Source organism: Chiroxiphia lanceolata, chromosome 18, assembly GCF_009829145.1.
Source record: "Chiroxiphia lanceolata isolate bChiLan1 chromosome 18, bChiLan1.pri, whole genome shotgun sequence".
Classification (NCBI taxonomy): domain Eukaryota; kingdom Metazoa; phylum Chordata; class Aves; order Passeriformes; family Pipridae; genus Chiroxiphia; species Chiroxiphia lanceolata.
In genome coordinates this window covers 8,107,548-8,131,656 of record NC_045654.1, presented here as the reverse complement: position 1 = coordinate 8,131,656, position 24,109 = coordinate 8,107,548, and the positions used below count along the sequence as shown (strand labels likewise).

Below are 24,109 nucleotides of genomic sequence, written 5' to 3'. Positions count from 1 at the left end.
ACCAACCCTGGAAGTGTTCAGAAACCACACGGATGTGGCACTTTGGGACATGGCAGCGCTGGGTTAATGGTCGGACTCGATGACCTCAAAGACCTTTTCCAGCCTTAAGGATTCCACGATTCTCTGCGTCATTCCTTACCTTGCACAAGCCAAGGCAACTAGGGCAGCAGCAGCATTTTCCTTCTGCTTGTAGGGGATGTGCTGGCCGGAGGGCGACGTGTCCTCCAGCCAGGAGCAGAGCAGGGCCTCGATGCCGTTGAGGCAGTCGGCGGGTTCCTTGGTGAGGCTCAAGGGCTGGCAGTCCCGAAGGCAGTTCAGCAGCACCTCAGCAGTGATGTTACACAGGGAAGGGTCCGTTCTACTCTGGGACTGGATGAGGGGGAACACCAGGAGCAGCCCCATGCGGGAGGTGAACGGCGCCTGCTCCGGCTGCTGTAACAGCCCCTGGCGCTTGAGCAGGGCCAGGGCCTCCTCGTCCCCGGAGCTCTCCCGGTCGTGCTGCTCCTCCAGGGCCAGCTGGCGCTGGGCGTTCCAGAGCCCCCTGAGGGCGTTCAGCCGGTATTCCAGCAGCCGGGCATAGGCGTTGCTCTGGTTCCCACACACGGACCGTAAGCGCTCGGCCAGCTCCGAAGGGTTCTTGGTCTCGAACGACAGGATCTGGAAGGGAAAAGCGGGTATTTATTTTAAAAGGACACATCTGGCTGTGTGTGATTTCCAGATCAGCTGCTCTCTGCACACATTTGGGGGGTATTTTAATTTCTGGGTATAAAGAAAGTTACGCCGGATCCAAAGAACATGCAGTGGAGTTGTGCCCAACAGGACAAGCAGCAATGGCCACAAACTAAAACACAAGTTCCACCTCAACATGAGGAAGAATCTCTTTCCATGGAGGTGACAGAGCACTGGAACTGCCCAGGGAGGATGTGGATTCTCCAAACCTACCTGGATGAGTTCTTATGTCACCTGCTCCAGGTGACCCTGCCTGGGCAGGGCGTTGGACTGGGTGATCTCCAGAGGTACCTTCCCACCCCAACTGTTCTGGGATGCTGAGTCAGCATCCTCATTGAACCTGGGCTTGGACAGGATGATTTCCAGAGGTCCCTTCCTACCTTAACTATTCTGGGATTCTATGACCCTGTTACTGCTGAGTCAGCATCCTCACTGAACCTGAGCCTGGGGGTTGCTGATGGAGATTTTTAAACTTTCAATCGTGACACTAAAACAACAATAATATAATTGTAGAGAAAAACACACACAAAATTGTATCTGGGAAAATAAACACTTGCCTCCTTTGGAGCTTTTTCTTTTGTGATCGAGGCAATTTTGCTAACAACTTCAAAAGTACTGAGGGGTTGGAGTGTCCCAGGGGTTTAGAGCCCTTCTATGAAAACTCATAGGTCAACAGTCTTGTGTAATAAGAACGTGTATGTTCTGGGTTTGGAGCTTTTCAAACAAACAAATGAACAAACAAACCAACAAACCAGTTCTCTCCAATGAACCAGGAGTTCTGTTACACTCTCTCCCCTCCCTGGTTTTTTCCCTCCTCAGTTTTATCATATTGCATTTAGCTACACCTTTCTCAAAATATTCCCAGTTGCTGCTTTAGTTTAAAAACCTAAAAGTCTCCTCATCATCATTTCAGACAGAAGAAAGAGCCCTTTTTGGCACTTCTAAATAAAATTGGAGACAAAGCTGGAACAACAGAAAACAAGTAAACCATGACACAGAAACATATTTATGGGTTAGAACCAGCCTGATACCGGGAAACTCAGAATTTTAAGTAATTTGCAGACAACTTTTCTCCCTCCAGCAAACAACAACAGTAGTGATCAGAAAAGTCACTTGAGCTGTGGCAACCTCAAGGAAAGGCATGAGCCAAGCATTTTGTGATCCTCTGGATCCAGTGTCCAAAGGGATCCAGTGTCCCTGTGCCACAATGACTCATCTCATCCACCCCCAAACACTTTGGCATTTTTATGCTGTAAAATTGTCTTTCTCCCACTTAATTAATAAATAAATAAATATATCTATTTTTCCAGTACATTATATATCTGGGAAGGGGAAAGTGAGAGACAAAGAGCTGCAATGGGTAATGTCACACAAGGTTGTTTGGTTTGTGGTTTTTAATTGCAGGCAGCAGTGACACAGAACATGAAATAAATGTTTATATCTAATTGTAGACTTTTGAACAGCTCATTAAAATGCTCCAGGACAAATCACAGCTGCCATGTCCACACTAAAGGCAATGGAACAGCTTTGCAGGAGGACACTCACCACTAGAGTCATGAAAAGTTCACTTTAAAGGAATTCACATCATAATTACACTTGAATAGATGTTGTATTGAGCTTCTTAAAACTAATGAACCTCTTTTAATTAATTTCTCATAGGGAGTAGGAATATTAATTCCTAACCCACATATTATACATTTAAAATAACCACCTCACGTTCAGTTGTGTGCTCTGCTGTCTCAAAAATAAGCTTAATTGTTTCCTGTTGTAGATGGAATCACCTTCTAGAACAGTTTGCTTTTGATTTTCTTGAACTAAACTGGATGGATTTTCAACTAAGTGACAACAAGCTGCAGAAGTCGGGGGGGAAAGGGGATGAATGCTTTCATTTTGAGAATAAAATGGGCTCTGACCACATCAATAACCACAAAACTTGTGATTTACTTCGTGTTACATGTCTTGCTCCTCAAGTCCCACAGTTTAACAGGAAAGTGGATTTTTTTTGTCTTTCATTTGGTTCTACATCTCTGAGTCTGTCTTGTACCAATCAAGACAAGTCAGTGTCAAATATGTGCAGATATGCTGATGAAAAGCCTTTTCCTGCTGAAGTTTTATTTTCTCACTGATCTCACATTCACAATTTGCTTTATAAGCACAGTATGGTCTGTCTGGAATTGTTAAGAGTGTTTTGCTTTGGTCTTTCATGAAGGAAATAAGCACTAATTTGGGTAAATGATACAGGAAGTCTATCAGCTCCAACACATTTACAAGACCATTCCAAAATGGGACTTACAGACTTCTGATAACACAGTTTACATCATGGTTTTCATACACAGCTTATGGGACCAGTGGAAAAAAGCTTAATTATTCAACATCATCTGAAGGTCTAAGTTGGCATTTGCACTTCCAGAAAATAAGAGAATATTAGAATAATGTTAGAAGAAAGGTGTGAGGTCATCTGCTACACAGGATAATGCAGAAAATTATCTTAAAGTCTGCTTTCCTCAAAAGGAAAACATTTTACTTGAGGTCAGTACTCGGAGTTACCACCTAAAAGGAGCTTCAAGCCCAAATGTTCCCAGGGAGGCTCTGACAAACACCTTGGGAACTTTTAGGGTCTGGACACATTCCCAAGATCCCACTACACACCAGGGATCCACTCTGGCTCTCCCTGGTGAGCCAAACACAGCCCTTCCTACCCCAGCTCTATGACAGAGCTTCCTTTGGGCCATGCCAGGTATTTAACTGCTTCCCTCTGGGTGCACTAAAGACTTCCCAGAGGAATCCCAGCCCTTGCCAAGGTCTCCTCAGCACTCTGACTACAGTTTGCTGTATCTCCAGGCAAAGCTTGTTATCCTGAAACTATTTGAAGTCAAAACAAATTAAAATAAAATGCAAGAAACCCCCCAATTCACAACTCTGAAATGGGCAACAAAACTCCCAACGCTGATAAAAGACACAGGTGAAGGGAGGAAACAGAAAATCCGGGCTAAAACAACTGGTATGAAGATTAAGTGAGAAAGGTCTTCCCCATCCCCACCCAGCTGATCCACCAGGAATGCCCTGAGGTGCAGGGCCTGCACCCTCAGCACCTCCTGCCCCAGGCTGCCCCCCCCCAAAGAGGGTTTCTTCAAGCTGTAAATACTGGACTCAGCCAAATCTCCATTTTTAGATCCCAAATCTAACCTTTCCTCCCCAGATTAGTTTATTCTCCTCCTATCCAGAAGATCTGACTGTTCTCTTTGTTGGAACAAGGGCAGATTCCCTGCCCTGCAGATACAGAGGTCCAGGACTCTCTGATACCTCACTGAACAAACAACTACTCCTCACTCAGCAAGAGGTAAAATCCCCTTTCCTCCTGCCTTCTTGGTGCCTCGGGATTTACACCAGAGCTCTGACTTCCAGCACCCTTTTGTCAGGGCCTCGATATTTCCCTGCCTGGCACTTGGGGAGATCTCAGGGCAGACACAACCCCAGCCCAGCAAAGCACCTGAGCCAGTTACTGACCCATCACTTCACAGCTCCAAACATTTTTAACTCCCAAGGCTTAAACACAGTCCAAGAGGATGAAGAGGATGTAACAAACACACTGCTTTGCCATAAAACGGGTTACTCACGTATCTAATTACATATAACTAAAAACTGTATTAGTAAGAGGTTTAATTTTAATTTTGCAGGATCTTATCCTTACATATTATTTCCTTGTTTACTCTTTTTAACCAATTTGAATAAATATTTTAATTAGAAAATAATGGATCCAAAGTTTCATCACTCCAACTAGTTATTGACATCTTAAACACTGAGAAGCACAAAAGGTATCTGGTTTTAGATCCACCAGGGGAGGATGTCACCATTCCTGTTGTATCCAATATTTGTCCTGTTGCATCCTACTACACAACCTTAACCAGGTACTTCTTCCCAGTAAACAATATTTTTCCCAATTTTGCTCCAGAAAGCAGTGGCTGACTCACCATTATCAGGGTAACATGGTTCTCTATTGATAGTAAAAATTATAATTATCACACAAATCTACACGAAGAGTTTTAGCCTGAGGTTTTATGACCCCATTAAGTAAATTTAAATGTGAGCTGCCACTAAAAAGCAGCTTTTTCCTCTGGCTAAAATTCCTGCCCCTTGTCCTCTCCCTGGTGCCAGCATTAGTGCCTGTGGGGTTTGTTTTAATTCTACAACACAGGGAATTCTGAGCAATGAAGCTGCTCACAAAGGTGTTTTTTTCCCTAAAGTTACATATCAGAAAGAGAAGCCTGTAAATCTCCCAAAAAGCATTTAATTCCTTTTCTACAGAACTCAATTGGCTGACCTTCACATAAAGATGAAGATGGTGGTACATTTACCAGGACCAATTACACCCCTAATACTCTCCTGAGTATTAAACAAGTATTATTCCCATCTCCCAAGAGGAACAAACCAGACAGAAAAGCAGAAACAACCCCAAAATCATGAAGTATCTTTAACAGCAGCATGAAAAAAATTAACTACATTGCTTCTAACACCCCATTACAGGTATAAGGTAATTCCCTTGTACAGATATACAAGCAGCACCACTTGTTTACTTGGTCCTTTTGTCTCTAGAAAATTCAATAAAACAATGTAAAAAAGGCTGAATTACAAAAAGTATGGATTATTCTATAAGGGAAACAGCACAAGTGACAGTTTTAAAGGTACCCTGAAGATTGAGATCCACAGCCAAACTCCAACTGCTCCACGAACACCACTGTGTCCATACTCCTGGTCTCACATTCCACGTCGCTGTGCTTGGGAACAGCAATCCCTGCTCATGGCACTTCCTGGGATACCGAGCCAAACACCACCTTGATCTCTTCTATACCATTTTTCTAAACCCTCTACAAGCTTCTTCCTTGCTACACCACGTGTAAAATGTATAAATACACGGGAACATTTTCGCCCTGATGTTTCAGACACTGAGATTTTATGGGTTCCCAGCAGCTGCTGCGCTTTCCATCCTGCTTTAGTGTTGCAGTCAAAAACTACAAGTTTCAAGGTTGTTCTAATTTTTTCTGCTCCAAGGAATTTTAACCATATCACCTTGTTCAAAGCCTCTGCTGATTCCTGTATGGAGCAGCACAGCTTTTTAACAACTCAGCTAAAAGCAGGAACTATTTTCCCTTGTGAAAGCATTAGAAACCTAATTGCTCAGAAATAAGCATGAAGACACATCTATCTCTTACAATTTTATTCTAAATAATTTTTGCAACTGTATGAATTTCCCAAATAACCTTCATATCTGAGATGAATCACAGAGTACAAGCAAGCTGTAAACACAAAAATGCCATAAAGCAAAGGGTTGTTTCTTTGTTCATTAAAATATTTCTTTGGCTCTTACTCAAGTAGTAAATGAAAATATCTACGAAAGGTAAAGAAAAATCTTTGTAATTTAAACATCTGAGAGTGCAGATCACTGAATTAATCAGCTGCAACTGGTAACAAGATCCATATTTGGGAAACATATTTGCAAAATCATCTTTTAGAAGTTTTCTAATGTTTCTCTGCAAGGAGAACTAAAACATGACCTCAAAAATAAAAAGCCAAGAGGCACAGTGGGGCCATATTATGGAAGCTGAATAAATTCAAAGCCTTGGAAGAGGAATGCTGGAGTATTTGAAGGGGAAGGGGATGCACAAGGCAGGAGGAGGGTGTTCCAAGCCTGACACACGCCTGGATCAGCAGTTCCCAAGGCAGAGGTCACGACCCCAAGAGGGGTCACCCACTTAGGAAAGACTCAATTGTTGGTGGTGCATTAGGGACTTTCAGCTTGACAGAGGTGAAGCTTGTAGATGGAAGTGAGGTCACAACCGGAAAGGTTTGGGAAGCACTGACCTAGATAATTACAGAGACCTGCTCCCTCCTTCAGCAAACAGGGAAAAGTGGCAAAATGTTTTCTCTAGTCTGGGAGGAAAATGGGTGAAAGCTTCGAGTTTAGCAGAAACCTTTGAGTCTAAATCGTTTTATGGAAAACACAAGTCAGTCACAGGACTGGCACTAAAAGAGCTGCCAAAACAGCTCTGGACTTCAGTTCTGCAACTGCTCCATGGAGAGTCTTCCCAGGCTACAACGGGGAGAAGAGGGAAGGCCACAACTTTTTCTTATTTATATTTTAGTTTTTACTATTTTTTTTAAACTTACATTTGATTAAAGATACCCATTTTCAGTGCAGAGCAACACCTGCCAGCTTCACACTGACAGAGAGGAGGTTTAGATGGGATATTGGGAAGAAATTCTTCCCTGTGAGGGTGGTGAGGCCCTGGCTGCCCCATCCCTGGAAGTGTTCAAGGCCAGGATGGACAGGGCTTGGAGCACCCTGGGCTAGTGGAAGGTGTCCCTGCCCATGGCAAGGGGTAGAACTGGATGGGCTTTAAGGTCCCTTCCAACCCAAACCATCCCATGATTCTATACTGACTCTGGTGCACTGGCAGATTAAATCTCCCTGGTTGAAGGGACCTCTCCACCCTCAGACAAACTCTCACCCCACTCCCAGGGTTACTGTATCCATGAAAGATGTTTGGCTGGGAAGATTCTGGAAGTCACAGAATCACAAAATTTGCTGAGATGGAAAGGACCCACAAGGATCATCCAGTCCAACCCCTGGCCCTGCCCAGGACACCCCAACAATCCCACCCTGTCCCTGAGAGCGTTGTCCAAACACTCCTGGAGCTCTGGCAGCCTTGGGGCTGTGACCATTCCCTGGGGAGCCTGTTCAGTGCCCCACCACCCTCCGGGGGAAGAACCTTCTCCTGAGATCCAACCTGACCCTGCCCTGGCACAACTTCAGGCCACTCCTGCAGTTTCCATTGTGCCACATTACAGACCAGCTCTTCCTCCACCAAACTGTCCCTCCTGGGTGGGCACTGATCAGCCAAAATGTCATGGCAACACCTCCAGCTCTGTCACAGGAGGCTGTCTCCAAGAAGCAGAAGACTTTGCACTTTGAAAGTCATTTCTCTGCATGAAAGGCTTTAAAACAAGGGTCCAAAGGCTCAAGTAATCACTGACTAATCCAGGTCTCTCTTGACTAGGGGATTTTGGTGGGAAACCCACACCAGGAGCAGCTGTTACATCCATATCATTACAAAATTCTAGCATATAAAAAGAAGGGCCCCTGTTATTTGTAAATATGCTGAGACAGTCTAAGAAGTTGGCAAATATCATCACATAAAAATAAAAACAAACCAAAAACCTCCACACTCTTTAAAACTAAACATACTCCTAGAATAAGTTACTTTCAGGTGAATGAGAAGGTTAATTCTCTTGTAACTTATCATTTATATATATATATGTATATAAATATATAAAATATAAATAAAAGTTGAATGGGAGTCAAAATAACAAAATAATAAGTTTTTCATAAGCCTTTCTTGGCATAAGTCCAGTACTGTAACATTTTTCCCTCTGCTTTTCTTTTTATAAATAGCCAAAACCTTTGAACAGAAGGACAAAGGAAACACATCCAAATACATTGACATTATTCCCCAATAAGCGTTCAAAGGGATATTTAAGCAAAACAGACCAGAATGACACACATCTCCACCCAAAAAACATCCACTGACGTATTAAAGAGTATACATTTTTAATTAAGCACTTTATGGCAGAAATTCAGGGTTCTGACCACCACTGATGAAGCCCAAGAAGTGAATTAAAGAAGTTTACTAATCAAAGCAGCAGCTGCAGCATCTCCTACCCTTGTCCAAGAGCTCATCCCAAGAGATTTCTACCTGGACCATTTTCAAAGATATTTATTACATTGCAAAGAGGAGTAGAAACAGTGCAAATGAGCTCCTGAGCGGAGCAGTTGAGGGCATGGCCACACTTCAATGAGATGTGTGCACATATTGCCACAAAATGGCTCCTCAAAGCCATTCCAGAGCACCAAAGTAGCCCCTCATTAAAACAGCAACATTAAAAAAGGCAGGAAAAAAATATGAGCTAAAGAATTTATATTTACAACACTTGAAATTTAATTTTTTTTTTTTTAAAAACCCTTCCCCCTCAATTTCAAACACTGTAAACCAGAATACAATATGTGAGAAATAAGTCACTTGTGATCATCAATTCTACCAGTGGAAGGCAATAAGAGGCTTTAATATTCTGTGACTTAAGAACAAAGATGAAAATAAGTCAAAGTCAGTAGTTATCAAAATAAGCAGCACAGCAAAAAGTCTGATTTAATTATTTATTTCAAAGTTTTACACTGTAAACATTCACAACAGGGAAAAAATATCTCTGGAACAGGAAAAAGCATGTGAAATAGTGGCATTGCTGAAACATTGATTATAAAAGAGTCATAAAGAACAAGCCACAGCAACACCAATTCCAGCCCTATCTCCCCCAAACAACTGGAGTTTCTTAACATTCCTACACTAACAAAACAATTCTCCAGGGCTAAAGTGTTTGTCAAGTGAAGCCACGTTTCAAGTTTCAGGCTGGAACAGACTTCTGGCCTAGCTGGAAGATCTTAAAATGAGGTTTGGGTTGGTTTTCAAAGGATATCCTACTTTATGATGATATAACATGAATAACAACAGATTTTAGACTCAGTGCTGCTTCTAGAACTATGTCAGAGAGTCAAAATATTTTCCTGAACACAAACTGCACTAAAAGCCAGAGTGGACTCTGATCACAAGGGAGAATCATTCTGTGCTTATACACACAGAGATAAGTCATCCACCTTAAAAGTACCTCTTTTCCTGTTCATGTGATATTTGCCAACATCCATTTCATGGGAGCAGCTGATTTTCCCATCCCAGCTCCCAGTGTCACCTCACACAGAACCGAACACGCACATTCAGCAAAAAACCTCTTCCCTTGATAAGGCTGTGGGAAGTTTTCCCAAACACCATAAAACTCCACGTCACCCGACGAACAATGATGTTGCCAGGACTGGCTCGTGGGTTCTGCTCAGCAACACTAAAGCCTCGCTAAAAGGGTTTTTCGGCCTAAAATGCCTGTAACCGAGCAGAGCCCGGAGATAAAGCTCCTGAGAACCGGCCCCTCTCGGCTCACCCCGCTCAGCTCCTCTGACAAAGCCCCTGTGTCATTGGGAGCCAGAGCGCCGGCGAGGAGGGCGGGGTGAAAGAGGAGAAGGGAGGCACAGAGGGAGAAAAAAATGCAGCCTACAAAATAGATGCAACCCATAATCCGTGACATTCAGTCCTTCAGCGTCTCCTCGAAGATAAAACAGCTGCACCGCCTGCCTGCAGCCAAAACCACCGGCACTTCGGGCAAGGGAAAAAGCTGGAAGGAAAATCCGGGCTGCCCTCCCGGCTCTCTAATAAATAACATTGGCAACAGCTGAATAAAAACACCCAGGCACCTCAGTACCCTCGGTGCATCTTATTGTAAGACTTATCAATTACAAACCGCCCAAAAGTGATAGCAAAAAGATACAAAGCCTTCAACGAAAATAAATGGGCCAAAGGCCACGTTTAAATACACGAGTGCGGCTCGGAATTCCAAACCTTATGGATCCAAAACAAGGAGGGAGCCCAATACTTCATCCACCATTGACATGAGTGCCTCGCCACCCTCCAGCCCAGCTCCACTTTCGTTATTATTTGAAATAAATTAGATTGCCTTAAAACAAGCAGAACGCCTCGACAGCGGCTGGTTCCGTACCCCAGAAGGCTCGTCCTGCATCCGCATCTCCCATCCTCCATCCCGGCCCCCCATCCTCCATCCCGGCCCCCCATCCTCCATCCCGGCCCCCCATCCTCCCCTAGTCATCCTCCCTGCACCCCCACCCCCATCCTCCTCGCCTCAGGCCTCGCTACCACCGTCCCCTCTCCCGAGGGCATCCCCCTCCTCCTCACCCCTCACCCTGCCCCGTCCCCCCTCGGCTCGGAGGCCGCCTCACCTCCAGCTCGGTGTCTCCGGGCTCGGCCACCCCAATGATCTCGCTGGGCAGCTCGGCCAGGTCGGTGACCCGGATCAGCCCGTCGTGCAGGAAGATGGTCTCCTCCTTCACCGACAGCCACTGCGCCGAGTCGGTGGCCGCGGCCGCCGAGGCTCCCGCCGGGGACCCCATGGCGCGGAGGGCGGGGGGGCTCCGCAGGGCTGAGGCGAGGCGGGTCCCGCTACCCGCCCATGGCGGGGGCAGGGCGGGGGCAGGCGCGTCCCCAGCGGCCTGGGCGCCGGACAGCCGGGGCGCGGCGGGCAGCAGCGAGGAGCGGCGCGTTGCCACCGCGGCGGCGGCGGTGCGGGGGGCCCCGGGAGCCGCCGTGCCCGCCCCGCAGCCCCGCGTCCCGCGCCCGCCTCACACACACCGCTGACAGCGCGACGCCATGTTGGGGGCTGGGGCGGGCCCGGCGTGCACCGCGCGGGGAACAATACAGCCGGCCCCCTCCCTGCCGGGACACGCCCCCACCGGGCACCGCCCCCCGCGCCGGGACACGCCCCCCCGCACCGAGCCCCGCCCACAGGGCGGGGCCCGCCGCACCCCCTGCGCCGCGGGACGGGGCTGACAGCGCCTCACAGGGAGCGGGGGGAGCGGGGGGAGCGGGGGGAGCGGGGGGAGCGGGGGGAGCGGGTCACCCGCGCTGCGGGACGGGGCCGTCAGCGCCTCACAGGGAGCGGGGGGAGCGGGTCACCCGCGCCGCGGGACGGTCCCGGTAGTGCATCACCCGCACCGGGGGGAACGCATCGCCTACACCGCAGGACGGTCCCGTCAGTGCCTCACACGGACCGGGGGGAGCGACCCACCCGCACCGAGTGCGTTCCCCGAAGCGCTTCACCCGCACCGGGTGCGGTCCCCTCATCGCCTCGCCTCAGCCCGCTGGAATCGTTCCCCTCAGCGCCTCACCCGCACCGAGGGGCGCTCCCCTCAGCGCCTCACCTCACATCCCCCGGAGTTGCCCCCTCAGCGCCTTGTCCCGCTCCCCCAGGGTCGCCCCCCCGGGGATCTCGCCCCCTCACGCAATGGCCGCTCCCCTCAGCTCCCCATCTCCCGCCACCGCTTCCTCAGCCCCAGAGCTGCTCCCTCAGCCCCTCACCCCGAGGGAGGGTGAGGCCACCATTCCCCTAAGGGTTTCACCCTTCAGCTTCACCCACTTGGCCGATAAGGCCCTTCTGAATAGACCCTTTTCCCTCTTGGTCCCTCACGTTCCCCACAGGGTTGTTTCTCCCCTCCTGCACCTCTGCTCACCTGTATTTTGTCTGCTCCCCCATAGAATAATCTCCCTTTCTCCATGCCTTGTCCCTCTCTGTCACCTCCTCACGGGAATCCTGTCACCTCTCAAGCAGCTTTTTCCCAAAGGACTTGTGAGCAAACAGGTATGTCCCTTAAAATCCATACCTCCAGATTTATCCATGCAATGAGGATGCCAGAGGGTGTGAAGCAAAAGGGTTGCAACAGCACAGTATGCATGGAAAAAATGGGATGCAAAGGAAAATTGATCTTTCTGTCTTTTAGCCTCTCATTTTGACAGCATCACATAACCTTCCTCATTTTCATCAGCCTAATTTCACCCTCAGCTGCCTCAGACCTCGACCTGAGCCTGTTCAGAGACACAAAGTGTCACAGGCAGCTGTGCCTGGATGTTCAGCAAAGTACTGGTGAGACAGATCATGCTAATGAGAGAGATGTGATGGTAGATGTTAAATATTCTTAGTGTATAATTGCTGTGGGGATTCCCATTACAAGTTCCTGCTTTTCATGGAACAGTGACTCTGCACAACCAGAGACGGAACACCACGCATTTATTTACCTGTTTGATCAGATTAAATTATTTAATATATTAGTGCATTATAACAAATGTGCTGTGGTATTGGAGGAAAAGCCTATTCAGAGCTGGAGTAAGATGAGATCTACCTCCAATGTTTTATGTCCTATTAAATCTGGTTGGGAAGAAGCATTATTTCCATGTAATGGATGACTACTCAACACGGGACCCACGCAAAGCCTCTTTGTATCCCTGATTCAGCAATGTGAGCACTCACACAACTGTGCAGCTTGTTTTTGAGGCCAGTTCATTTGAAACAGGGTTCAGGTAAGTTCGTACAACCAGTTATTTAGAGATCTGTGTGATAGCTCAGTACACTGTATTTGGTATCCCTGCCATTCATGTGTCGGAGTGTAGAAGAGTCTCCAGGCCTGGTTTTATTACAGAAATAGATATTATTTGCCTCTGTGCTGGAGTAATTTTTGAACAGGGAGGGTATGGAGAGCTGCCATCAAAGGTTTTTGTGAGGCAGAAACTTCATGGGCATCTGTTATTTTTGGTCCAGACACAACACAGAGAACAGGGGCTGCAGATGGACCCTGATCCTCCCGTGGGAGCCCTGCGAGGACTCAGAGGAGAGGGAATGCTGAGATTTGAAGATTTTATGGCAGGTGGGACGTGGCAGCTGAGTTCTGGCAGGTGAGATAACCTGAAGGCTCCTTGGAAGAAGGGAAAAGATGCCAAGGTTAGATTAGTCACAATATTTTGTTGCGAGACAGCGATGGGTGTTATTGTTATTGTTTTGTTACCAGAGTAGGAGTTTTACATTGTTTTCATTCACTCACATGCGACAGGAACAGAGGAAGAGAAACACAAAGTGTTTGTACATGTTAGTGGGAGTAACGCCAAAAAACATTCCATATTTAGATTTTGTGATACTATCATGGCACTAGTTGAGTATCTTCCACAAAATCAATACAAATAGAGCTGAGTAAAGTGGAATGTTCCCTTCACAAGCTCACATCAGGAAGGACATCAACAGAAGGGATTTGTAGTATTTTACACAGTTTGGGATGTGTCTGTTCTCCAAAGGACTTTTCCACAGGCTCAAAATTCTCTGTCTCCAGCTCTCCCATGCTCCTTCCAAGGCCTTCTGGACTGCTTTATCCCAGAGGAATATGGTTGCCACAGTAGCTCCCAGATGGAGGATCCAGGTTTGATATAGCTGTGGATTCAACCCACTGCCTTGAAATACAAACCAAGGCCTTGTATGGGAATGAGGAGCTGACTCAGAGCCAGGAAGAGTGAGTGTAGCTCTGGATGCTTCCACAGCAGGAGAGGCACAGAACGAGGTGCACAGCCACATTATTATCCCACGCTGAACAGAGGGAATATTTACCATTTTATAGTTATTGATTTGCTTATGTGGAGTTCCTTCTGAATTCAATTAAGTTTGAATTGAAGATTCAGACTTAAAAATCAGTTATTGAATTCACGTAATGTCATAAAACTGAGAAATGTGTCCTGTCCTGCCTCAGTGCAGGCAAATAAAATAATTACTAGTAAGTGTAATTTCCTAAATTATTTTAAGTGCCTGCCATTCAGGAATTAACAGTACAATCCATAAACTTACATAGCATGGAACGCTGATATAGGTTTTCACATGAAATTTTCAATATTAGGGCTGTAATGGATACAAATAAACATCATGCAGCTTGCCTGGCATCTGCTGCAGGAGATGTTGTGTAATATAATGAAAAATATATAATATTTTTGTTCTGCCTGTCACCAGCAGACGTCAGCCACTGTAACTTCAATGTGCAGTCAGAGGGGTACAGCAGGAACTACAAAGAAACCTTGTACTACTTTATGGGAGACTAAAAAGCCAGACTGGAATAACTTTGTGACACAAATCAAGCGGAGGGAATAAAATCCTTAAGTTGTAAACAGGCTTGTACAGAAAAACAGTCTCTTGCTTTCATTGTTTTTAGTTATTTTCATTATTTTTGAGCAGATACTGAGCATTTCTCGAGCTGCTGTCATCACCTCTGCCTCTGGTGGCAGGATCCTGGGATAAGCTCCTTCCTGTGCTGGTCTCCTGTGTCCTTGTGCTTCTTTGTGCTCACAGTTACTGAGATTTACCAGAACATGCTCATGGTCTGTGGGGAAAAATTCAGTCCTGAGAGCTGCCCATGGAAATTCCTGCTTGGAATTTGCCTATTATATAATGGGATTTAAGGCAACATCGCCTCACCCTCCAGTTTAATTTTATATTAGCAGCTCTGTATGGTGAACATCCTTTTCATCTTAAGGCTTTGCTGTGCATCTTTCTGTTCGTTTAGAAATGACACTTTCAGTATTAATGACCATTGTGACACTAAGAAATGTGTGAAACAGAAGAAATAGTTGCTATTTTCATGTGGGCTGCAATAACCAGATTTCCATCCCCTGAATCCTGGTACATGTTATTTAGGGAGCCTGAATGCCATTATTAATAAGGCCACTATGCACAGAATGGTGGCATTTCTTGGCACACTAACTGGGATTAAAAAATACAGTTCCTTCATTTTTTTTCTCCAAGTAAAATTTAGAAAGGACTGAAGGGGAAAAAAACAGTGTTTGACAGAGGAGAGGAACAAACTAGACAGTGAAATAAAATAATTTTGAACCTCAGAAATGTATTTTAATTGCAAAAGAAAAATATTCCCATTTTTCTCGTTTAGAAGGGCAATAATTGCTGAAAGATGAGTGATTTCAAGGTGGGATTGAGGGAGGAAGAACAAGTAAAAAGATATTTTTATTAAAATGAATACAGATCATTTGTTATAGAAAACATGAGTATGAATCACTACCTTGCAAACACAGCCTTACTGAAATTGGGCAGGAAACAAATGTAAACCACAGCATTCTAATAAAAATGCTGGAATGTTTTCTTAGAGACAACCTCATGTAGTGCTGTTACCCAGCTGTAACTGCACTACCTGTGACACACCTGGCCCATCTAGATAGAGATTCTGCCTGTATCCATGAGATCATGAAATCCCACAATGGTTTGGGTTGGAAGGACCTTAAAGCTCATCCAGTGCCACCCCCTGCCATGGGCAGGGACACCTTCCACTAGCCCAGGTTGCTCCAAGCCCCGTCCAACCTGGCCTTGGACACTTCCAGGGATGGGGCAGCCACAACTCACTGTTCCATCCCTTCCACTGTTGAATTGTCCTCACAGTCAGGGAGTTTCCTAATCCACAACTGAACTTGTGTTACTGCAATTTAAGCCTTTTCATTCATTTTTCCAGTTTTTTTCAGGCCCAGAGAACAGTTTATTTCCTTCCTCTCATGTGCAGTTTTCTTCACCCATGAGAGCTGTGACCACAGTTCCTGTCCATCATCTCTGCACTAAATAATCCCTGCCTTTCAAACTTTCTCTGTAGGCCACGTATTCTGGAAGTCTCATCATTCCTCTGGGATTTCCTCCAACTCGTCCACACCTCCCTTGAGCTGCTGCTATTTAGATGAACCCTCACCAATGTGAAATGTTCTGGACAGATTCCTGTCTTCCATGTAATTCTGCTGCTCGGTGTCTCCGTGTCCTCTCTGCTCTCCCTGCAGCTGGGTGATATTGTTGCCTCATTCTGGGCTTGTAAATGAAATAACAACTTCCACTTCAATTCTGTTTGTGGTGTTTCATGTGCACAAGCAAAGCAAGCTGGCATTTAACACTGCTCTCCCTAATCTCATGTCTCATTTTCTTACTCAAGTAGCCTTTCATGGAGGGAAGGATCTAAATGCTGCCCATCAGTGAGGAAGAGTGTTTGGGAGCTGAACAGATCCCTGAGTGGTTGTCCTGAATTTCTGAATCTCAAATGTCTCAGAAGGCTCATTATTAATATCCAAAAATAGGTAGGTTTAAATACAGCTATTCGGTGCTGTTTTAAAATTCAACCTCCCTGAAAACTGGTGCAGTAACACGAGGGAAAAATAAATGAAAAAAAAAAAAATCCTGCTACAGTATTCTGCTCCAGATTGTGAAGATATAAATGTAACAAGGTGGGTTTATATAATTCATACAAATTATTACAAGGTCCACTTGTGTTTCTCAGGGTTTGCAATGTTAAATTCACAAGGTCTGTGACAGCCTGGCTGAGATCTGAGGGGTTTAAAATTAGTTCTTGAAAATGAATTCCAAAAATGGCAAGTTTTTGGATCAATGGTTGCTGCAAGAACAGCAGTGATTTTGAGTAGCACCAAGGTGGGGCTGATGCTCAGACACAAATACAACACATACCTTTGTCAGAACATCTCTGGCTTCATATTTACCCTTTAATTTACCTAAAATTTTATTTAAAACTCTTGGAAAGAAAAAGTGCCATAAACTGATTTTCTCCTTGACTATGAGGAAATAATTTGAGTTTCTACATTTCAATAATTTTCTGTCATTTCCCAAGTAAATTGGTTGAAATACTAATCCTGCAAATCCACTTGTTTGAGAGCTATTTATTGACACCAAGAAAGAATTCCAGTTGCTGACACAGAACACACAGACTTTTGATTTCTCTTTTAGGAGCATTGCCTTGTTATTCAAATATGTCTTCTGTTCCAGGGCAGACAGCTAAATTGTCTATTTTTTTTTTCTATTTTGTGTTAGAAAGCAAAATTTTAAAAGCTTTCGTTTTAGTGAAGTCAGTGTAAGTGCCACACGGAGTCACAGCCCCGTGACACAATTTTAAATCTCCTGGGTATGAGGAGGCAAAGAGGATGTGAATCCCTTCCCAGCTCTAGGGGAGGTGGGAACAGTGAATCCCAGGCTGTGCCTGATTCACTCTCCTGCCTGGAAGGTTCATTCAACTCTGACTGAAGCGTTTGTCAAACCTGCCTCAGACTTCCCGAGGGAGGATGTGGATGTTCCCACCACCCAAACCTGATGGGAAAGGGAAGCACGGGGAGAGCAGCTGTAGCTGCATCTCAGAAGTGATGCTGAATGAAATTAATACTGAAATGAAAACTCCAAATTCCTGTTTTGACATTTTTCTCCGTTCTTTTTCCAACTGAAGTTTGGTTAAATGTGACTTATTCACAGGATGAGTTGATTTCAAATTCTGGAAAGTTTTCTACCAGCTGTACATTTTCTTAAAATCTCCCTTAGCATCGAAACTCACTTGGGGATGGTCCCTATAGAGTTGCAGAAAAATATTGTTATGACACCTACAGGAGCTTATATTTTATTTATAATTATTTATCCATATTTATATCATTACTGTCAACAGAGGAGATTTTTTAAATTATAATACATGTATCCTAATACCATTTTACGTCCTTTTTACACCCAATCATCCCATCAGAACCACAAATATATAAATATTTATGTCAAGCTTCAGCATTTTCCTGCTACAGTGATACCCAATATACCCTAAGCAGGTTTCAAATTATTCCATTTCAGTTCCAAGTAAGGATGTTTTTCCTCTGTGACAAAGCAGAACTAATCAAAAAATTGAAGCAAGTGCATCTTGGCTTTTTCATTTTTTGTTGGTAAAAGTCTTGGTTTGTTACAAAAAAAATGCTTTAGGAGTAAGATAAATTATAAGTTTTCATAGCTTTTTTTGAGTACTAGAAATTTAAGCTATCTAGGAAAGGTTATAAATATTAGGCTAATTTAATTTCATTCATATAACTCAGTCTAACTCCATCATACAGTAAGGTTAGTAATATTTTGACACTGAGAGTTTAAAATACATGTAATAAATATAGTAAAATGAAATGTATGAAGAGGTAAGTGGGTGGAAAGCTGGAATTACTATGACTGGCAAGAATTTGTCTCTACTACTGATTTTTCCTCATTCCCTAGGATTCTGTAGCAGCTGTAAGAGCCATTGAAAAATAAAATCTTCCTGTGATGTTTTACAGACCCAAAATGGAACTGCTTGAAAGCAAAACAGAAAGTATTTGGATTTGGAACCCATCACTGTGTTTCAAGAAGCCCATGGATGGGAAAAAGCAGAGGGACCTGTAGGAGATGTCAAAAATCAGAATTTTTCCAGCTTGAGTCCACCAGCCCTGTTTTGTAGGTGTTACCCAGAAGGAGAGGCCTGAGGCAGCTGGTTATGGCAAAAGGCTGGAGGTGGTTTTTTACATTTTAGACCGAGTTGTGCCAACCCTGACAAAAAATCTATTCAGTCACCCGTGCTGAGGTAGAAATCTTGGGAATAAACCCCCCAACTCACTGCTTGTTGTTCACCCAACACTGACTCACCTTTCACAAGCACATCTCCAAGTAAGGAGACTGTTAAAAGGACTGGGGAGTCTGAAACAACAGGACACCAAAGAAAAGAGCCAAAGTCAGATTTCAAATGAGAATTTTAAATGAGGTGGCTTTTGAACTTTTGTCATCTTTGTCTTTTACTCGAAATTCATCAATCAGTTCCAAGGCTGTGAAGTCTTAATTAGCAGGTTTGCACAGGCACTGCAGCACTAACAACCCTTTTTGCTGAGGAAAGGGAGGCAGGGCAGTGAATCCCTGGCCTGAGCAACTGTTAGTCTGTGCTGATTTTCTCTTTAGTGGTGACAGGCATTCAAAACAAACTTAAGACTGAAAGGCACTAATTGAGAGCTGAAGCCATGCTGTGCAAACTGGAGTGGCTTTTCCTTTGGGGAGAACAATTTTGCTCCCTGTGTGGTGCTGTCTTGCAGCTCTAAGTGCCCACATCTCCCAAGGTGCTCTTCCCATAGTGCCTTCCTCCCCTTCCTTTCTTTCTTGCAGCATTTCTCCTGTTCTTTCCAGTATTTCTTACTTGTTATTTCCAGCATTTTTTACTTGTTATTTCCAGCCAAGAATCTGCTTTTAAAGGAAGAGCAAGAACTATTATACAATAAAGTCACCGCGAGTGAACAATTTGATGGGATATAAATACGAGGGAGACAAACAAAAAGGGCTTTAGAAGTCTGCTGTGGTTTTGTCAGTGAAGGGATGCTGCTGATTTCTGTGAGAGTTCAGCCTTCTTATGCTCACTATGACTCACCTGTTTTTCCCTCTGTTTCTTACAGACAGATGGCACAAACCAGTAAAGGCCAAATAATTCATCATTCCACAGATTTGGGCTGGACTGGCCTGCAGGTGAAGCCAGGATGGATGAAAATCATTTCATGCTGTTACAGGTAGGAGAGTTTCTTCGTTTGGAATGTTGTAGAGTTGAGTTTATGATGCTGCAGTGGAGTGGCATGTGCTTATAAAATCCTGGCCCTGGCAGGTAAAAGTCAGTCTTTTCTGGAATGGTTTTATGTACCTTGATTTTGTGCTTAACAATATCACAGTGTTTCTTCAAAAAGAACATCGCTACAGATAAACCATGAAGAACACTGAATTGCCCTTCAACTCAAATTACTTTACAATCAATCAACAGAAGACCCAAAAGCAGTGCTGTCAGTCAGCCAAAGCCACCACTGCTTGGAGGACTCCACCAGCATCACCCCCTTCTTCAGATCATTAGTTCACAGACAAATAACATCAGCCCAGCCCTGCACATGCAACACAGGGACCACACTCTATGTATTGTGCTCCAATCTACCAGAATGTTCTCATGTGGCTCTTCATTGGGCAGGGCAAACACATTAAAAAGCCATTTTTTAGGCTTGATTGCCCAGTCTGCCCAGGCTTGGTGTGGTGGCAACTGAATGACATGAAAAGTTGAAGCTCAGGGTGACAGAGTGGGAAGAATGATAGAAATTCTCTATTATAAATCCTCAGGAGCAGCTGCACTGACTGGATCATGCTGGGAAACCCTTTCAGGTGAAATCAGCACTTATTGCAGATAAACCCAAGCCACAGAATGTTATTTATATTATTTTAATTTATATTTTTTATTCAAGCTGTTGGGCAGTTTGGGGATTAATGGGTCACTTGTGTTAGAAGACAGTTACAGGAGGATGTGACATACTGCCTTGATGAAGTCCTGTTTAATTACAAAGCATGAAAGCCTTTTTTCCTAGAGCACTGGATTAAATAAACCACAGGGTTTTGTGCACATTGCTTTGACCAAAGCCAGGATTTGGACAAAAAAAAAAAAAAAAGCCCTCTCGAAGTTTTCTCTCGCATCAGCAGCCTTAAAAATGCAGTTTCCCCCTTTCTCCCTCTGTGTCCCTGCTCTGTGCATGTGTTGGGCTTTTTTTCTCTCATACAAACACAAAGCTCCAGGTTTCAAATGCCCTTTTTGCACTGTGGGTCAGGCTCAGGGAAGCCATGTGGATAATGTGCAACGTACAGAAGCTTTGCCATGTGCCTCTCATTTGAACAAGAGTTGCTGTGGTTTCAGTTCCCTGATTCTAGAGGGGCATTTGTTCCTTTTTTTTTTTTGTGCTTATTTGAAGGGACAGTTATGGTTACCCACCAATTTCTATGAAATTCCCCAAAACAGATCTTCCCTTCAGCTTAGCAGGACATTCACACCAGGAACTGGAATACTCATGATACCTGAACATCTCCAGTGGAACATTTTGAGGGTGCATCATTCTTTTAGGGTCTTCATATCTCCTTGCTGTGAAAATTAACCTTCCTCCCTTTGGAATCAAGGACATAATTTGCACTACTTCTGTATGTTTTAGCTTGTATTTTACTTCCTCATGTGAAAATGGGCATTTTGAACAATAAGATACCATGTACTGCACATGGGGATACCTGAAAGCCTTAATTTTAAAAACAATTACATCCTAAGTGCATCTGTCAATAGAAAGGAAACCCTCTGCATTAGGTAGGACTGACAAAAGAGATGAAGATGAAATTGCTTCTGGTTTAGTCTCTATTTTTTCCATGAGATTTAGAGCCTTGGTGTGGCTCTCTGCACTCACTGACTTGCTTCAATGGATAAATAGATGATTTTACCTTTGTGTAATTTCTTGGTGTTCTAATGGCAGTTTTTTGCCTCTGCTGGGTGTCACAAGGCCAGTGTGCTCAGTGGATGTAAAGTATGAAAAGCTGGTTATTATCATCATTAAAAATAATCTGCAGGCAAAGCACTGGGAACTGCTAATTGGGCAAAGTGCAGGAGCACAGAATGGCACCAGACATTCTGAATATTGTACAAATAAAATGGACTAAATTCTGCAAAAAAACCAGCATTAAAACTGATAAACAGGACTGTGAAAACATTGATTTCTCCTGTCACCTGTGCCAGTCTTCAACACAACACAATGTTTGTATTTTTTAGTATTAAATGTTGATATGATCTCACTAGAACAAGATTACAATAATGGATCAGCTCCCTCCTCAGTGTCATCCAAGCAAAGACCTTTCATTCTTTTATGTACTTTAAAGCATAGACATAATTTTTTTCCCTGCAGAAGTTTAAAACACTTCTTGAGACTTGATATGAGAAAGTATCTCTGCTTTCTGCAGTGTGTGAGCACTGACTTCACTGAAATTAAGTTACTTGCTCAGGATCACAAAGAAAAATCCATAGAGCTGAGAAAAAGATTGAATTTCTTGAATCTCAAGTACTATTTTGACTACCATGCTCCCTCTCTCCTCATCATTATTACAACTAATAAGTATTTATGTCTGGTACAGTGTGAACCATGGTTAGGTCATAGAAGCTGCTGGCTCTGTGTGCAATATATCATGTGAAGTCATTTCCCAGATAAATACTGAAATAATGGTGGAAAAAAGGAAAAAAAATTAGCCAAAAAAGGCAGTCAGCTGACAAACATGATTTTTTTGACTCTTCATAGGTCAGAGGGTCAAAACTGCCCCCCTAAAAAATCCCAAACAACAAACAATGGAAAAGCAACTGAACAAGGAAAAATGTTCGTGGTTGTTTGTTGGCACATGTGTCAAATTCCACATGTAACCATTCCAGACCCACCCTCAGGTGTGACTCAGGGACAGTGGCTGACTTTGCTCAATCAGTGGCTTCCTGAACAACACAGGAATAAGATACTTATAAAAATAAGGCTTTAATTGTTCTAATTGCTTAAACAATGAGTTATCAAGTGCTTAGTGCAGACTGTAATGCAGGAGAACTGGAGAAATCAAATTAGTAGGTGCTGGGAACTTCAGATGCTGTTCCCAAAACACAACAGGAGCAGGAGCTCTTAATTCTGTACCCACAGGATTGGTACTTATGTGACATGTTGCTTCAGAACAATAAGGATGGAAGAAAGTGTAGTGGAGTTTAGATGACTGTCCCGTGAAGTTCTAGATCTCAGACTAAGCTGTCCATGTGTCTGTCTTGTAACAGAGTAAGAGCTGATAAAATTGTAGGAGCTGCTGATTTTAAACCCAGTTGATTTTAATAAGGAGAGACCAGGAAGCCCCTGTACTGAAGGACAAGAAACAAAATGTGCTGAAAGAAGAATATACAGAGAATCTGAAACAAATTCTGCTAGTAAAGTCTATTTGGATGGGGTTTCCAATGCTGGAATCATTTAAAGTGGGATAGGAATCAGCACCTGGAGACGGGCAAAAGGAATCATCTTGATTTTGCTAGAGGGACACTGCCTAGGCCAGCTCTTCTCAGCTGCTCTTGCCTCCATTTTCTGATGCTAAAGCACATCTTCTTCCAGGTGAAGACAAAAAACCTGTCCCCAAACTCTATTTATTCTTTGTTGAGCTTGTGGGGGGATCCAGAGCAACTTTTTTTTGCACCAGTGGCAACAGTTCTGCGAACTATGAGAAGAAGGGCAGGGATCAGGTGGCAATATATGGGGGGAAAAGGTTCAGCCTCTCCATGACAAGGCACTTCCTATAGCACAGGTGAACTGAGCAGTCCCTGGACATCTGGGAATTTGGCATATTTTCCTCACCACCAGTCCCAAAAGGTGGGGCAGCCCTGTAAAAGCTCCTTCACACTCCAGCCACAGCCATCTTCTCTTAATTAAAGTTAAGCCCATGTGTGCCAAAGGTAACCTTCTCTACAAAGCTGGCACCGCAAAATACTTTGTCTTGCAGATCAGCCTGTTTCTCCTAAGGATCCTGGTCCCAAAGGATCCTCATTCCAGGAGCAAAGCCAGTGGCTGCCTCCTTGAGACTGTTCCTGACACAGCAGCTGGACAGAGCCAGGCTGGAACTGCACCCATGGGGTCACTGCACATCTCACAGGTAAGAACAGGTGCCTGGAGATAACAAGGCATCACATCTTATTACCAATTCCCTGGGAAAGCCAACATCCCTCTCTCTTTCCTCTCCAAAGGATGCTTTATTATAATTACATATCACTTTATTAGGCAGCTGAAGCAAAGAGCACATTTGATGCTAATGAAGTGCTGCTGTGGTTGAGTCTGTCACTATTTTTGGCCCTGCACATCTCCAGCACTTCTGATTGGGTGAGGGAGGCTTTGGATGGCTCTGGCTTCTTCTGTGGGGGCTGCACAGGGAAAAGCAGTGACTCAGCGAGCCAGGACTGCAGAACTGTTTGCATGCTCGGAATGAGAATGGCTGTGGGACGGGCAGAGCACACACAAAGGCTCTTTGTGTGGGGCAAGGATTTGCCAGGTAGTGGACAGTGAAAAATCCTTTGGAATGTTCACTTTGTTTCTGTGCCAGTCACCTGTACAGTCCTTGTTTTTATTGTTTTCCATCCGTCATCCTGAAGCAGCTCAGGAAGAAGGCAGATTCCACAGCACTCAAGGAAAATATTTTAGAGAGAGACACATCACAGCTGTCCAGTGGCTGCCTTTCCTTATGGAAGATGAAGGTAGTGCTG

At 44.3% G+C, this 24,109-nt stretch overlaps 1 protein-coding gene and 1 long non-coding RNA gene across 4 annotated transcripts in view; one reads left to right on the top strand and one right to left on the bottom strand.

Moving 5' to 3' along the window:
• The window catches only part of HECTD4 (HECT domain E3 ubiquitin protein ligase 4), a 61,924-nt gene extending 51,003 nt beyond the window's left edge, over window positions 1-10,921 (bottom strand). Inside the window, exons 1-2 of the mRNA XM_032705577.1 lie at window positions 10,619-10,921; window positions 140-657 (exon numbers count right to left, since the gene is read on the bottom strand). Coding sequence (XP_032561468.1) covers window positions 140-657; window positions 10,619-10,789 — 689 coding nt within the window. The 5' untranslated portion in view covers window positions 10,790-10,921. The remainder of the gene's footprint in view (window positions 1-139; window positions 658-10,618) is intronic.
• A 362-nt stretch (window positions 10,922-11,283) lies between these two features.
• On the top strand, window positions 11,284-23,499 carry LOC116796013. Of its 3 annotated transcripts, none has more exons than XR_004360224.1 (5): window positions 11,284-11,504; window positions 12,004-13,121; window positions 15,854-16,322; window positions 19,461-19,571; window positions 23,356-23,499. It is a non-coding gene; the product is annotated as an uncharacterized LOC116796013 (long non-coding RNA). The 3 variants fall into 3 exon arrangements; XR_004360225.1 differs by lacking the exon at window positions 11,284-11,504 and having other exon boundaries at window positions 11,519-12,033; window positions 12,988-13,121; XR_004360223.1 differs by lacking the exon at window positions 11,284-11,504 and having other exon boundaries at window positions 11,519-13,121.
• Window positions 23,500-24,109: the final 610 nt, after the last annotated feature.